Raw genomic sequence first — 17,150 nt, 5'->3', positions numbered from 1 at the left:
ACCTCTAATTTTTACAAGACTCAACTAACACCTTTTACAATTCATTTAAGGTTTTCCATCTCAAAAACCTTAAGTAGCTTTTTGTAATACAAAGAAATATGTGAACAATAAAGACCTCTCAAATGTGTGTCTTTACAAATGTTAAGCTTTCTCAAAGAATAGATGTGAGAATAATAATAAGTACCTAATAGATATGTGCAAGAGAAAATAAAGAAACAAAAAATTTGAAGCTTTTCTCTTAATTACTATGCCTAAATATTCCTCTCCTCTATCTTGAAGTGTTCTTGAGGTCCATTTATACCAAGGAATAAGTTTATTACCATTTATAGCCATTGGGGAAGAAAAATGACCGTCGGAAACATTAAATTCACAAGGCCATGCACACTAAGAGATCGGTCCTTATTATGTAAGTAACAAATATATTTGTTTTGAAAGTAACAAATATACATATTAAAAGTTCACATAAAATCAATTGATTTTTTTGGTTATAATGATAAAACTGATTGTTTATCATTTATGATGTTGGGAGTTTAAATCTCATTATTATCAAATTTTTATTGATTTATTAAATAAGAAGACAAAAACTTCCTCATAAAAGTATAACTTAATTTATATATGATAATGTATTTTAGTAATTTCGTAATTGAAATGATACCCTGTCAAATAGAGGTGATCATAAGTCGGGTCGAGTCGGACCCAGAAAAAATTTTAGGCCCATTTTTTAGGCCAATGCCCGGCCCGGCTCAAAATATGAGCCTAAAAATTTGTCCAAGCCCGCCCCGAAAAAAAATTGCTAAGCCCGGCCCGGCCCATATTAAATTTTACAACACCAAAAAAGTATATATTTAATATATATTTGATTAAAAAGTATATTTGATTAAAAATAAAAAATATATTTAATATATAATTCGGGTCGGGCCAAAGAGTTTTACCCAAGCCCAGCCCGTTCTCTAAACGAGCCTCATTTTTTTACTCAAACCCATATTTTGGGCCTATATTTTTACCCGAACCCTCTCATTTTTCGAGCGGGCCGTCAGGTCAGGCCCGGTAGCCCAACCCATTAGATATACCTACAATATGGGTGAATATATATATTTGTTAGAAATTTATGTAAGAAATAAATAAAACTTTAACTAAAATGGTAAAATCTAGTCAGGTTAAAATATGTCACAAGTATTTGTATTTTTCATAAATTGGAAATGTAGTATATGTGCTTTTATTTTTAGGAATTTAGTATTTCTACTTTTCTAATTCTAAAATTCAAATATAAGAGCACGTTTGGTTTGCTGTAATGGAATAAAGGTGTAATGGAATAAATGCGTAATGTAATAGAGGCGTAATAGATAATCCTTTTGTTTGGTTGAATAGAATGGAATAGATGCGTAATAGTATTCTTGTGTTTAGTTGAATGGAATGATGTTGTAATAGCATAAGGAAAAAACTATAATGACTAGAATACCCTTAGCAGAATTTTTTGTAGGTAGATGATTATTGTTATTGTTATTAAATTTTAATAAGATTATTAATATAAATAATAAATAATTTAATCATATTTTAACATAATTATTATTAAATGTAATTTAATAAAAATATATAATTTAATAAAATATATGAATTTACTAAAATCATAATATATAATACTAATTATTATTAAATATAATTTAATAAAAATATATAATTTAATAAAATATATGAATTTACTAAAATCATAATATATAATACTATAAAATATAATTTAAAATAATTATTATTAAATATAATTTAACAAAAATATATAATTTAATAAAATTCTTAGTATTAAATATTCCTATATGAATTTACTAAAATCATAATATAAAATACTATAAAATATAATTTAAAATAATTATTATTAAATATAATTTAATAAAAATATATAATTTAATAAAATTCTTAGTATTAAATATTCTTATATGAATTTACTAAAATCATAATATATAATACTATAAAATATAATTTAAAATAATTATTATTAAATATAATTTAATAAAAATATATAATTTGATAAAATTCTTTAGTATTAAATATTCTTATATGAATTTACTAAAATCATACTATATAATACTATAAAATATAATTTAAAATAATTATTATTAAATATAATTTATAATCTACTTTATTATTTTTAAACTGCAATACATATTTTAATGTGCTAAAATATCATTAGTGGAACAAATAATTTAATTATTCTACAATAAAAAAATATTAGCAGTAATTAATAACTTGAGAATTATATTTTGCATAAACATAATTTTCATATATTAACAAAAGATTAAATGAAATTCATGAAATTCTATGTCATAATCCATATGTTATACAGTTTTAGAACATCAAAAAGTTAGAAGATTGTAATGACATACCATCCCAAATATTACAAACAGAAAAAGTTATGAAAATATCATCAACAGAAATAAAAAGTTTAATGGTCAGCAAGAAATCTTCTGACCAATTCCAACCGCACATCAAAAGGTAAACTAAAGAAAACGAGCATTTGAGTTGGATGATCTGGAATTTTACTCAATGCTCGATACCGCTCATCCACTGTTAAACCTTCTATTTCACATAAGGTTGAATATAAATTTATAGCTTTTTCTTGGATGATCTGGAATTCTTCTGACTTTTGTTGAACTACCACATCAGAGGCAATACTCCTACTGATTTGTTCGCCAATGGCCCGCATGTTTTCCGCCAATAAAGTGGTAGCATCATGAAATGAAGAAGAAAAATGATCAGTTGCATCAGAATGCTTTTTTTCTTCTTTGAAGATGAGGAACCCCCTTGGTTTCTATCTGTTTGCGGCTCCGTAGCAGAAACATCCATCTCATCCAAAGAGACATCAGCTTCGCAGTCATAGAATTCGTTTCTTTCTTCATTAATATCTGCAGTATGTACATCCTGAACATTTATTTCTTCAATAACATCAGTGGCTGTTTGAGCATCTTTCCCAGTCGCTTGATCTCTTACGTATATGGCAGTAAGTTTGTTGTAGTAAGGGAAACTGCGATGTCTGAATTGACCGGCATCTTTATGACTCTATAAAAATGAGGAAATCATATTAGTTATAAGTTTGGTAAAAATAAGATAATAAAGACTTGAAATAATTCTTACATTTAAATAAGAGTCCCAAACCGCATCTTCAACAACAACGAGCTGCCTATGCTCGTCCCAACCAAAACCGCTATTGTTTTGGTCATTAAGCATGTCATACACGATTGACCAATCCCTTTTTAGTAACCTAATCCTCGATTCAATATTAGGTCTAGCCTTCAACATTGCATTGGATAAAGCCTTTTCTAGCATTCTTTCCAGCTCGTTTAAATAATCGGCTTTAAACCCGGTATCAGCATTAAATGTTCCAACATTGTGCAAGTCCACCATGCAGGAAACCAATGGTACATTTTCTTCTGGAACCCATTTCCTTTTGGTTCCTCAAGAAGCTTGAGAAAAAGCATTTGATTCTGAAACACCTGACATAATTATCTTAAGAAAAAAAACAAATTATATTAATTACTATTAATATCATGAATCAAAAGGTGAACACTTTATAAAATTAAATTTAAGTTCAATATCATGAATCAAAAGCTCAACACTGTATAAAATTATAACACATGATGAATGAAAAGAAATTAAATTATAATTCAACAAGTTTAGTACAATACAAAAAACAATTCAAATACCACCAAAATTTCACAAACTAGATACATAACATAATATAAACAAATTAACTCAAAATCATTTTGTCCCTAAACCTAACTAATTTCTAGATGCTTGCCATTCATTGAACATTTGGTTGGCTAGTTTCATCCTCCAAGTAGCCCAAGCATCCGATGGATGAATATTTACGATATTCGGTTCATCGTCATCTACCACATTACTAGGTAATCCTTCTCCCACATCTGCTTCAATAAGATCAATACTCATATGGGTTTGAATAAAATTATGGAGCAAACAACATGCAATAATGATTCTATTGTGCACCCTTACAGGATAGAATGATGGACTCCTAAGTATTCCCCATCTAATTTTTAATAACCCAAAACATCTTTCAATAACATTACGTGCTGAGGCATGTTTCATATTAAAAAACTCTTGCGGAGAACTTGGCTGATAACCCTGACGCCACTCGTTCAAATGATATCGTTGTCCTCTAAAAGGTGCAAGAAATCCCTCACAATTTGTGTATCCAGCATCAACTAGATAATAAAAACCTATAAAAAAACTTTTTTAAAAATGATTAATTCACCACAAAAAGTTTGACCTTAATGAATAATTCAAAGTCCTCTAACTATCCATTTTACCATGAGGAACTTTTAGTCCATGTCTCCTACTAATGGCATCTCGAAGAACCTGTCTATCAGCAAAAGAACATTCCCAACCAGGAAGAACATAAACAAATTGCATATCAGGTGTACAAACACCTAGCATATTTGTTACTATGTCACCTTTTCGCGTTCGATATCTAGGTTTATCAACTGTTGGAACCCTAATCTTGATGTGGGCTCCATCAAGAGCACCTAAACAATTCTATATCACATGTTATAAAACCTTGAGTTAGGATACTAAATTTAAATCTAAATCAACTAAATTCTGTACAAGCTATATATAAAACTCAGTCCAATACCTTAAACCATTTCCACCTTGTGTCTGAAGAATTAGCTATAATTGGCTCTGCCTTTTTAAATAACACATCTTGTAAGCGTATGATAGCATTTAAAACACTATGAAATGATCTGCTAACAGTTTTCCCGGACCTATTGAAGTGATGCTTGATAACTCGATTTTTTAAGGTGATGGGAAATGATATGTAAAAACATTGCCACTTTTCTCATCAACTAGCATGTTCCTTGACGACTTCAATCCCCCTAACGTTTGTAACATCTCACATAGTTTAAAAAAGGCAAATCTATTCATCCTAACTTGTTCAATACAGGTCTCATCACTAGCATATATAAGCCTTTTCACATAATCCCGTTGTGCATAAAAATCTAAAATATAGGACCTAATCCTTGGTCTATAAGTATGTAGGCTATGACTGGCACCCAATGTAAGTAAGAACCAACTCGCAATTCTACAGATTTGCAACCATGTCAATGCAATACTAATTCTTTTACGCCTCACACTTTGTGCAATTAAAGGCAGACGAGTTATTACTACAAGATATTAATGTGTTCCATATTGTCAAATCATAGTAAAATGGTCACATTTCTCCAATCATAATTTCAATAACAGTAAAATTAAATTAAATAATTTAATTGCCAAAAAACTTACAGTGATTGTGTGAAAAGAAGACGCTCAACTGTGGGTGGAGGAAGCAATCAAACAAGCCGCTTCAATAGGAAGCAATAACACACTATCAAAGAAAAATGAACAATACAAATTTAGAATCTTTACGAGGCAAAAAATAGAAATTAAAATTATCTTTGCAACTTAAAATTCATTTCTTTATATGGATATCTGTTTCATTACAGCTTGATAAAGGGAAAAAAAAGAAGAGAGAAAATCTTGAAATTCAATTCTTTTCTTTCATTACAGCTTGATGAAAGGATATCTGTTAAATTTATAATTATAACAAGTACAAAATATTCTCGTCAATTAAAATAAAAAAATTCAAACTCGTACTATTATATATATAAAAAGCATATTTTAAACATCATAATTATAAAATGATATTATTTTTATATATATTCTTTTATCATGCTTTTAAATGGAACCTTTATTTATTATCTTTCTTATCCTATCAAAATCATGACATTTTTTAATTATAAAATAGAATTGAGTTGAGTAGCCAACTCATATTATTAAAATTTTATATTTTAAACATTTAAAAAATGAAAGATTATATATTTGTAGGAACTAATTTTTTTTTATTTTCATATATCAAAAAGAAAATAGGGAATTTATTAAAACTTAGATGGTTCCATATTTTAGGTTTTAAGCATAAATTTCTCTCAATATATATAAAATGTACGATAAATTGACGCAATTAGGGGTGATAAAAAAATCTCGAATTTAATGGGTTTCAATATACTATAATTTTATAGGTATGAAGCATAAATAAAAAGTTTTACTTTAACGAAAGGAAATGAATGGACTTCTGATAGTGTTTTGTCGTTTTTCACACTTTTCCATTACTAAAGTCAAGGTAAAAGTAAATTGTTTTTAGGAAAATTGGTTAGTTTATCAATGTGGTTTTAATTTTAATTCTTTTCAATAATAAATAAAAAACTCTAACTGTATTAAACTAAGGTAAAATCGAAGAAATTAATTTAAAATTAAAATCGAAATAAATATTTTAAATAAAACCGAATTCAAAATCATATATATATAAATTGATTAAGAAAAAATAAATCCAACACCCTACATTGCTATCCCATTCCTACATTGCTTCAAAAAAAGGTACCTTTCAGAGGCAGAGAATTAAGCTTGCAACCTTCAACAGGATCAAAATTAGGAGGCAGATTTCCACTTGGGATTGGCTTTATCTGCAGAATAGAAAAGTTCCATGGATTGTGATGCACAAGTCCAGTATTACAATTGAAAAAAAGAAGGTAAAATTGAAAAAAAAATGAAGCTGAAGATCTGTTGTTAATTGTGATGCACAAGTCCAGTATTACAATTTCAGGCATCATAAAATGTTTTGTAAAACTATCCAGACACTCACACATTTGGCAGCACATGAAGCATAAGAAAGGAAACTCTATGAGAGGTTTACTTTCAGAAATAGTAAGAGCAAGCAATAACCACTGGCAGGAGGAGAGAAAACCAGTGATAGACAAACCACTAGAAATAAGGCTCAAGCTTACCACAGAAAGAGACAAATGTTCAAGAGAACTTGTAGCATGTCTTAAAGGCTATTAAACTCACCAGCATGCTTCACTCAGTAATACCATATATTAGATCATAATAGGCAAATCATGCATTACTGCCTTCAGCAATACCCCTTCACATTTCACTTCCTTAGTGGAGCCTCAAACAGATACTTTGGCCATGCCCAAGAAAATGGTACGCTAAATAGGGTTCAAGAAATGAGAAAGAACTTCTCAAATTACGACCTTCAAAGATAAAGCATGCCACTTTCTTGGATTATATTCCTCCATCAGACTTATAATTTGAAGGTGAAAGACATAGCTAAGAAGGTGCAAAGTCATTTTTTATTTAACATCTCCATGGGCTGAAATTCAAATAGCCAATAAAAGTGAATTCTCAAATGCTAAAAGACCTCCAAATCGCCATTCCTTTCCTGAGCCGATCAAGGAAATTGCCTTCCTAAATGCTAAATGAAGACTAAACTACCAAGCTATTCTGATAAAAATGATGATGAAATGAAAATCAAGAATTTATTATGTTAAATCAGCCTCTAATAACCCTTCAAACCACTGGTTGCAAATTTTTAGAAAGAAGTGGTGATGTTTATGGATCACAAAGAAAGCCTTTAAAAGTCATAATTCTTCGCAGTAGTATTGATCAGTAATTTTATGTTAAAATTTGAAAATCTCTCCAAAACCAAACAACACTTCTGAATTCAACCAAGTGAAAATCTACATTACTCCAACTCTTCATTATTCTTTAAGTATGTGTGTCTGACACCTATTTCCAACACATATACATGGAAATTATAGAAAATTGAACATACATGTGTTGGAACACACTTGAGCATAAGTAACACAGGTACAAACTCAAGTTGCTCTACTTCTTATACTGATGTGAAACAAGACCAGTCTTTTTTTTCTTGGTTGTTCTGGTAAATATTGTCCTAACACTTCAATAGTAAGCTTCTATGACTGGGAAAAGGAGAAATAAGAAGAAAAATATGGAAGATCTGGGAATATAGGGCACGAAAAAGAATGAAAGGTTTATTGGGATCAAAATAAATGAATCAACTAACTTGTGAAGTTTCCTTAAAACAAATTATGGCACAACCAATATATACACGACTAAATTTCATTTCTGTAACAAAAGAAGAGAATTCCCATATTATGATCAGTTTACCAAGCTGTTCATCAATTTGTCTTGGAAGCCTATGAATGCAAACAAGAGCCATGCATAAGCCTATGGAAGCCTATGAATGTAGCAACTGTTCTGTATCGCATATGTGCATAAACTAAAAATCAAGAATTACTACAAACGAAGTTGACGCCAATCAAGAACCGAACAACAAAGTCCACGGAATATCCAAAATCAAGCAAGAATATGTTGCAACTAAAAATAGAAAGACTATTCAGAAAATCCACATAAAACACACAAAATATTATCACAGGTACATCAAAGCTATGTTGCTCAGATTCAGGTATAAATGTTTGATACCCCGAACCCATGTCTAAAAACATGTCGAACACAAAAATTTCAAGAAAAATGAAGAGTTGGAGCCATATAAGAATCGAAGACATACAGAAAGGATGAACAAAAAGGGATCCATATTTCAATAAAACCAAACAACACCATTCAATTTCCATGAAAATCAATCAATAAACCAATGCAATTGGTAAAAGCAAACACTTTTTTACAAGTTTCAGACAAAAAGGAATTCAAAACATTCCCAGAAAGGATGGAGATCAAGGAAATCTTGAGACCTAGTCAAGAACCAAACAAGAAAGTCAAAACAAGAGACTCAATTTGCAAGGTTTGAAGTTAAAGAAACACCCCCACTTACAGGCAACCTTGTCAGAATTTTGAGATCAAAAACCTTGTCAGAGCCCTAGTTCCTGCTCGAAAACGATGAGGCCTCTTCGATTTTCCTGGAGCTTAAACAATAAACAAGCAGAAAAATTAACGGGACAGAAGAAGGAAAATGTAAGGGGCGATTCTGTTTGATGTTGGGAGGGAGAGGGTGAAGGTGGCTTTCGGGTTGGGAGGGTAAAACAGGGCAAAAGAAATTGGGAGAAACAAAACAGAAGCAAAACTGAGTTTTCCTTCGGGAATAGAAAGCAGCAGATTGCACGGAATAGGGGGTAATGTAATAAGCCTGTAATAGGGTATTACACACAACCAAACGACGGAATTGGTGGGCCTACGGAATAGAGGCGTAATGGCATACCGATTACAGCGAACCAAACATCACATAATAGTTAACACTATTAAAATTATTTTGTTAAATTCAGGTTCATTACAAATTATTTTTTTAGTTATATGACTATTAAGTGAGAATTTTTTTATTTCAAAATGTCACAACAATAAAATTAACAAAAAAAATAGGGTTAACAATTGGATTTTAATTTTGAAATTTAAAAAATAAAAAGACTAAATTTCTAAAAATAAAAGCACAAAGACTAAATTCTAAATTTGTGAAGAACACAAAGATTTATGACATATTTTAACCAATCAAGTCATATTCAAAATTTCAAATCTCATAAATAATATTAATAGCATAGGTAAATGTACGAGAGAGACTCTTGTATTAAGAGTTAAGATTGTATTTTGACCATTCTACTAAAAAAATGGGCTAGTGCCTGTATGTTAGATAAAAAAATAAATCGATCATTCTGTTGAAATTTTCATTCATTTATATGGTTAAAAATGATCCATGTAAGTCAATAAGGGATGCATAAGGTATGCCAATAGTCACATTATAATTATTCTGTGAGTCACATAAGTTTTTAACAAAAGATGAAATTATTAATAGAAAAACTAATATATTATTTAATTTAACATATAATAATTGATTTACTCATTTTTAATAAAAAATAAAATATAATCTAACTCTTAATACAAATTCTCGAGCATATTTTTACTTATAATTGAAGGAACATTCGAGTTTTCAATCCCTAATAGTCGTCTTTTTTTAGGTTGGAACAATGGAGAAATCTGTCCTTTTCAACTCCCAACAATTACATTTGTCAAACACGCGCTTCAATCTGCGCTTATTCAAATTCTCAACTCACACTTCAAATCTAACCCAATTTTCTCTCTCTCACCTGATCATCAAAATTCAACCTTTTAGATGATACCCAGAAAAGCAGTTGTCAAACACTCGAAGTCTTGATGTGGGTGTTTCGATTCAAAAACCCCAGAAAACTTTGAATAATTTGCAGTAATGGATACCATGTTATGTGATGAATTATTACAAGAAATATTCAAAAGGCTGCCATCAACACCATCAGCTGCTTTAACAGTGTCTTTAGTTTCAAAGCGCTGGCTTAACCTTTATAGAAGCTCAAAAACTTCACTTTCTCTCAGGTTTCTTCCTCACAATTCAATGCTTGTTTCTTTGTCTTCTCTTCTTTCTTATTATCCTTCACTTTCTTCTCTTTCTCTTGTATTATCTGATTCAATCACTAACGCCAATTCAAGCACTGCTACTGCTTTTACTGATCACCTTCTTTTCATAGTTTCTTCTTCTTGTTCTAATCTTCATCATCTCAGGTTCTTAGCTGGTCCAGTTTCTGTTTCTTCTTTATTTTCACTATCAAGATCTTGTTCCCAACTTACTTGTATCACTGTTTCTTTATCTAAACCTCTTTATCTCAGCTGGATTGTGTCATTTCCCTGTTTGAAGGATTTGTGTTTGTATATATGCCCCAGTGGAGTTAATAAATTTGGGTCGCTTTTAAATGAGGAATTGGATGCAGAATTCGGTTTAGAAACCCTGTTTTTGTCTGGGATTCAAGCAGGTGATGAGGGTCTTGGTTGGCTATGGAGGAACTGTAAAAGGCTCAAGAAATTACAGCTAAAGAACTGTGCAAGTGTTGGTGATGGTGAATCATTTTCATCATTTATCTTGTGTGTTAAAGGTCTTCAAGAAGTTGACTTTAGGAAATGTAGGAGTATTGTTGATGGGGTTTTATTAAAATTGGCTGAAAATTGTGGTTCATTGAATTCTCTATTGGTTTATGATGGAGGAAGCAAAGAAGGTTTACTTGAATTCATAAACACTTGCCGGTGTAATTTGCAGAAACTTGACCTTAGATTACCATTAGACCTCAACAACACTCATCTCTTAGCTGTTGCGATGAATTTAAGACATCTCTCAACACTTAAGCTTCAAAGTTGTTGTCTTGTTACAGGTGAAGGTCTAAATACACTTGGGACTGCCTTGTATAACAGTCTTGAAGAACTAGCATTGATAAACTGTGATGTTGTTGAAAGAGAGATAGGATTGTTAGCTACCTTGGGACAAAATTTAAGGATGTTGAGGAAATTAGACTTGTCTTATAATGAGTTATTGGTTGATAAAGAGCTCACTTCAATGCTAATTTCATGTAATAATCTGACAGATTTGAAGTTAAGAGGATGTAGGAAGATAACTGGTGTGACATTGTTTTCTATGTCTAAGAACATCAAGTGTTTACAAAGTGTTGATATCATGAATTGTCCTGGGATTGAAGCTGAGGCTGTTGAGTTCCTTATTTTGAACTATTCACAAATGAGACAAATGGTGGTTGAGGAGAACAAGGTTTCTAACATTGCAAGAACATGGGCATTGCATAAAGTTATAGAGGTAACTTCTGGTTGATGAATTGATTGATTGAAGTACATATTCTCTCTCTCTCTCTCTCTCTCTCTGTGTGTATGTATATATATGTATATAAATTTATGTATGTATGTATGGATACACACACACCAAAAATATTGCTTGTTTGCTGTAAATATTTCATTGCTTCATGTTCTGGAATTGAGAGGAGTTGCATTGCTCTCTGAATAAACATATGCTAAACCAGTTTGTTGTTGTAATAACTGCAACTAATAGAAGAAGGGATTGCAGATGTTAGAATTCGAACTCTAGATATAAACCGAGCTAAGTCTAGGGTTCATGCTGTAATTCATTTTCATATTCATGGTCCTTAAAAAAGTTTATGAGTGAATTGAGTGTGAATGTTTACATTCTTTTGAATCTGCTATCCAGTTTACAATATATTTGTGCTCAAGGGTCAAGGTATTTGCCTATTTTTGTTCCGGCTCTTTAGTTTTCTTCAACTGTTTGTATTTGACATAGTTTTGGATATGTATATGAAGATATAACCCTCCAAGGATCTAGAAAATGTTTTTTTTAAAAAGGTTAAAATATACTCCAAGTCCATTTACTCTTTGCACATATGGAATTTAGTCCTCTACTTTTATTTTCAAGAATTTAGTCCCTATACTTTTTAGATTTCAAAATTCAAGTCCAATTGTCAACACTGTTAAATGTCTTCTGTTAAATTCATTGGTGTAGCATTTTGAAATAAAAAAAAAAAATTGACTGTGTAATGAACTTGAATTTAGAAATCAGAAAGTAAAATGATTAAATTTCTTGAAATAAAAGTAGATGTATTAAATTTCAAATGTATGAAAAGTACAGGGACTTGGAGCATATTTTAACCAAAAAAATGATCAAAACTTTTTTTCGCACATATATTCATCTGACATTTACACCCGAAATTTTTTTTATGCACTCGAATTTATATCTTTTATACTAACAACAATGTTGATATCAACTGAAGTAAGACTCAATTGGCAATTACACCCAAGTGTAAGTGAAAAATGTTGTCTTAATAGTAGATAGAAAGCAGCCAAATAGCCTCCCTTGTTTTCTGGTTGTTCACACAGAAATTTGATTTGGGTATCTTATCTGTAATAAAAGGAGCTGCTTTTGTAATAATAAAGTAGTCACTTCCTGCTAATATTTTAAATTAGTTTGTTGAAGCGTTCTCATGTCTTATTCATGGAGGGATATAAGGTTAAATTCAGCCATTGGCATGTTTACATCAAGAAATGTATCATATTATTGATAGCTTGGAAATGTCAACACTGGAAAAGTTTGAGCATTTCTTACCAACCAACTATCATGTTCAGATTCTATGAAGCTCGTATTAAATGTGTATATTAACATCGTGATCCTCCAAATATGTGAAAATTTTGGGGATGGCAGAAGGAGCATACCATTATCAGTTCGACATTTACTCCCAATCAATCCAATAAGTTTCAAAGAAACAACAATGTGGTGGTTTTGTTATAAACGTAAAAATTCGATATTAAAATGTGGAAATACATTTGAATCTATTGATATTTTGAGATCATGAAATTAATTTTCCAAATTAATACAAATATTTTAGGGAAAGTGACTCTCTTGGGAGTATCTACATATATTTAGCTTATACTTTATTTAATAACCGAAGAACCTATAATAACCAAACAATTCTTGATTAAAGAAAATCCTTTGATCTGATTAGCAATGTTTGTGTCAATGGTGCGAACAAGAAGTTGATGATTTGAACCATGCACTCTTTGATTGTAAGTTCATTTTCCATTTCTGGTGTGGTTTCTTTCATAAGTTGGTCTAAAAATTTGAGTTGAATGTGTTATATTTTTTAATGGAACGAAGGGATTGATTATCGAATTAAATATTGTTTCAATAATTTAATGATACTTTTATTTTGATTTAAGATTATGGTACTTGGCGATAACTTTTGAAAAAATCAATAACTTAATTAAGGTGATCGAAGATCTAAAACATACACATATTAGCATAGAGACAAGTGTCATAGTTGGTTTTTTTAGCTTGACCAACTACTCACAAAAATAGTTTATACGAAATTAATTTGCTCGGGGATAGATATCAGTTAGTATTGTAAAGTTGTAGTTCTTTTTGGACAGTTTCCTCGTATAAAAACTCAAACGTGTACTCTAAAAAAAAACAAATTTCAAACTCAATTTGGTCACTTTAGCAATGTTTCCAAATTAGGTGGAATAAAAAAAAAGTGTAAAACCTATAGAAATCCTTGTATTAAGTGTTAGATTGCATTTTATTTTTTTATATAAAAAATGGGTAAATTAAATCTCTATACATTAAATCAAATAATACTTTTCTGTTAAACATTTTATTCATTTCTACTATTAAAAACTAACATAATTGACAAAATAACTAAACAATGATATGTAGCATGCATACTAACATATAAGGACTTATTTTTGTCTCTCTTTTTTTTTAGCAAAGGACAGCATTAAGCGATTACATTAGATAAAACCATAATCAATAGTAAATAGATATGTTGCGATCTCTTCCCAACAAGTTCATGATAGAAGTTGATGGGGATTTAAATAAACGTATTAAAAAGCTACCTGTATCAGCACATTTAGTCATGTGATCAGCAACATCATTAAGAGTTCTCAAGATATGTCAGATACGAATCTCCCATTTCCGACGCAAAACTTGATGTAACAGTCGCAATTCCACTAAACTACTACTAGCTCCTTCACCAAATAAAAGTAATTCAACCAACGAAGCATTATCACACTCAAATTCAACTTTTCAAAACCCTTTATCCCAAGTTAAGAATAATCCTTCCAACATCACTCTTGTTTTGACTTATTGACTCGTTACCGAAACTCATCACATAGCCCCATAATCAATTTGCATTTGAATCTCTAAGAACACCCCCAATAGAAGCCCTTCATTCCAAATTCGACATACCCCAATATTGTAAGGACTTGTTTTTAATAGTAAAAAGGATAAATATTTTAATAGAAAAATAATTTACTCTTTGATCTAACGCACTAAAATTAATAAAAGAAATAAAATGAAGTTGTTAGGACAATACCATATATTACCCGTCTCTTCCCTTGCCAATCTAATATTCCATCTAGCTTTGATGTTTAGGAGAAACCCCAGCGAAAATTAAAAACAAACGTCGGTAGTTGTCACCTATTTCTTGTTTGTGGTATGGAATGAACCATGCTCAAAAAGAAAATGACGACGTTGGATTGGCTTGGCCCCACCGTTGGCGGTGGTGGGCCGGTGCCAAATGGACGGCATGGCCACCCAACATTAACCATGCACCCATTCCAATAGAAAACATTAATCGTAATAATATATATGTGAGCTGACATGGCTCCACCTGCACATCTTTAGGCTGCCCACCATCCTCTTTCCCTAAAATTATATAGAGTTTACACCTCTCCACATAATATTAATTTAACTGCATGCTCAACTTTTTCTCAAGAGTCCAAGTTAGAGTATTGTTTTAGGAACCAAAACCCTTTCTTCTTTGCGCATAATAAACAAACATTCAATTCTATCTTATTATTTTAAATATATTTTTATATTTATTGATATAAAATGTGAGATTAAAGAGAAAAAACGATTCATACGGTATGTCGAAAGTCGGTAATGATTATCAAAAAGTATTTGAAAGATTTGATAATTTTAAAAGAGATTTAACAGAAAGTTACTATAAAAGTTATTTCTTAACATCTCTTAGTATCGGAGAAGAGTTACATATATAGAAATTTTAATATGGATATCGTTAAGCAAATATCCTACCACGTAAGGTTAGCACTAAGATCATAAAGTGCCTTACTAGGATGTGAGTTACTTACTATAAAGACTTGGTAGTAGAGTTATGAATGCGAGACATAAATAAGGGTGTAGACAGTAACCTGACCCTTAAAAATGTTAAATATGCATTTTAATCCTTTAAAAATTTGCAAAATTACAAGTTAATATGTCGAAGAAAATCGAATTTCTCCTCTCTAGTTTTAGCGAAGTGGTTACAAAATAAGAATAATTGGCAATGACATGGAAATGAAGGCAATAAAGAACCGTCCATTATCTATAATTATCAATATTCATTCTCTTGATTGACCGACTATGACCAAATGAAAGGGACAATCACAGTAGGGGTGGGGCCTCTATTTTTATTCAATTTTTACACTGTCTCTTTTATGTGCTCATCTTTCTTAATGGAACTGCAAAACTACTATTTGATAAATAATTCAATCTTTAATCTTTAAATTTAATATTTTTTCAATTTGATCCTCGAATTTTCTTTGAGTCCAAAATAGTTCTTAAATTTAATAACATTTTCGATGGTACGATGCTTTAATATCGTATCATACCATCACCTAAAAATTATATTTTTTTTATATAAAAATTGAGAGCCAAAAGTAAATTAGAACAAAATTTGTAATTTGCTAAAATTTTGAAATTTCTTGCACAATCAAAATTGTGTACATGTTGGTCCTTCTTAAACTATTGGTGAATGGTCTTATCACCTTTCCAATAAATTTTTTAATCTAAATTAGAAAGGTTGAATTCGGTAAAAAAAAATTCAGTTATTATTTTTAAAAATTTTAAAAAAGTGATAACTTTTTTTAAAAATAATTTATATATTTTTAATTTATTACATAAATCAATTGAAATGAGATGAATCCACTTTCTTTAATTAAATCTAAATAAATAAATAAATAAGCGGAGTGTTTGAAAAAGTGTGTAATCACAAATATAAAATATAAATAAATTAAAAATTCAAATAAAATGGATTCATGAAATGGACAATGAATGTATAAGATAGTAGTTCAAAAGGCAAAAGACAAGTTGGTGGAATCTTTGTATATCCACGTCGAGGGCGGCGGACCAAGACAATTTATTTTTGTTTTGGTCGGTTTGCTTCACCTTCTGCTTTCGATTTAACACTTTATATAGAAAATGAAATTTGATTATTTCATCGCCTAATTTGAATCAAGAATTTGGTATTGGAAGGATTAAAATAGAATTTTATTTTATTTAATTAAGGACCTTAATTACGCCTTGCTAAATGAAAGTCCAAACAGATCAATTCAATTATTTTCTTTATTTGAATTCAACTCAATTATTTGAAATCCTAAAAATTTTTGTTTTTATTTTTGAAAGCAGTTTGCTTCTTCTTTTTCGTTTTATCCAGCGACAACGTCAATGTTCAAATTGATTTTTGTCTTTTTTTTTTCTTCATTCCTTTCATATGTCTTCTCTCTTTTCAGTTTGCAAATCTATTTTGTAGGTATTCTTCCAGTTTTCACAAGTAGTGATGGACAGCTAACGGTGCCTATCGTCGTTAAAACTCCATCGTCCACTGGTACTTTTCTCTTAAAAAAGTGGGTAGCTCTTCGCCGGTTTTTTAATTGGTTTCTGTTTTGACTAGTTGATTTGGACGTGTGTTGTCTTAAGTTTTATATGTTTTTTTTTATTTTCTATTATTTAATAAGTCTTTACTTTTAGAAGTTTTTGTCTGCTCTTATAACACATTTTTTAGTTTTGTTTATACATGTAGTCTTGCTTTTGCAAGTGATTTTAGGTATGATTTTGTTGTCATTCTCTCTAGTTTTTTGGATACTCGGTTCCTTTTCTGTTTTTTGCTCGTCGCTTTGGGCCATCCGGGATTGATTTCTTTATAAGTGCTTGC

The 17,150-nt window shown here is 30.4% G+C and overlaps 2 protein-coding genes across 2 annotated transcripts; one reads left to right on the top strand and one right to left on the bottom strand.

The window, feature by feature from the left end:
- Positions 1-2,290: 2,290 nt before the first annotated feature.
- LOC107926345 (uncharacterized) lies at positions 2,291-8,999 on the bottom strand. The gene is made up of 5 exons (XM_041098038.1): positions 8,669-8,999; positions 6,419-6,500; positions 5,287-5,368; positions 3,127-3,498; positions 2,291-3,051 (listed from the first exon to the last, which is right to left on the bottom strand). The coding sequence occupies exons 4-5, from the start codon at positions 3,394-3,396 to the stop codon at positions 2,647-2,649; spliced, it is 675 nt and encodes a 224-aa protein (XP_040953972.1). The 5' UTR covers positions 3,397-3,498; positions 5,287-5,368; positions 6,419-6,500; positions 8,669-8,999; the 3' UTR covers positions 2,291-2,646.
- Positions 9,000-9,856: 857 nt separating this feature from the next.
- On the top strand, positions 9,857-11,827 carry LOC107926560 (F-box/LRR-repeat protein 3). The gene has a single exon (XM_016857444.2). The coding sequence runs from the start codon at positions 10,049-10,051 to the stop codon at positions 11,465-11,467; it is 1,419 nt and encodes a 472-aa protein (XP_016712933.2). The 5' UTR covers positions 9,857-10,048; the 3' UTR covers positions 11,468-11,827.
- The last annotated feature ends 5,323 nt before the right edge of the window (positions 11,828-17,150 follow it).

This window comes from Gossypium hirsutum, chromosome D07 (assembly GCF_007990345.1).
Source record: "Gossypium hirsutum isolate 1008001.06 chromosome D07, Gossypium_hirsutum_v2.1, whole genome shotgun sequence".
NCBI classification, from domain to species: Eukaryota; Viridiplantae; Streptophyta; class Magnoliopsida; order Malvales; family Malvaceae; genus Gossypium; species Gossypium hirsutum.
This window is presented reverse-complemented; position numbering and strand designations above follow the sequence as displayed.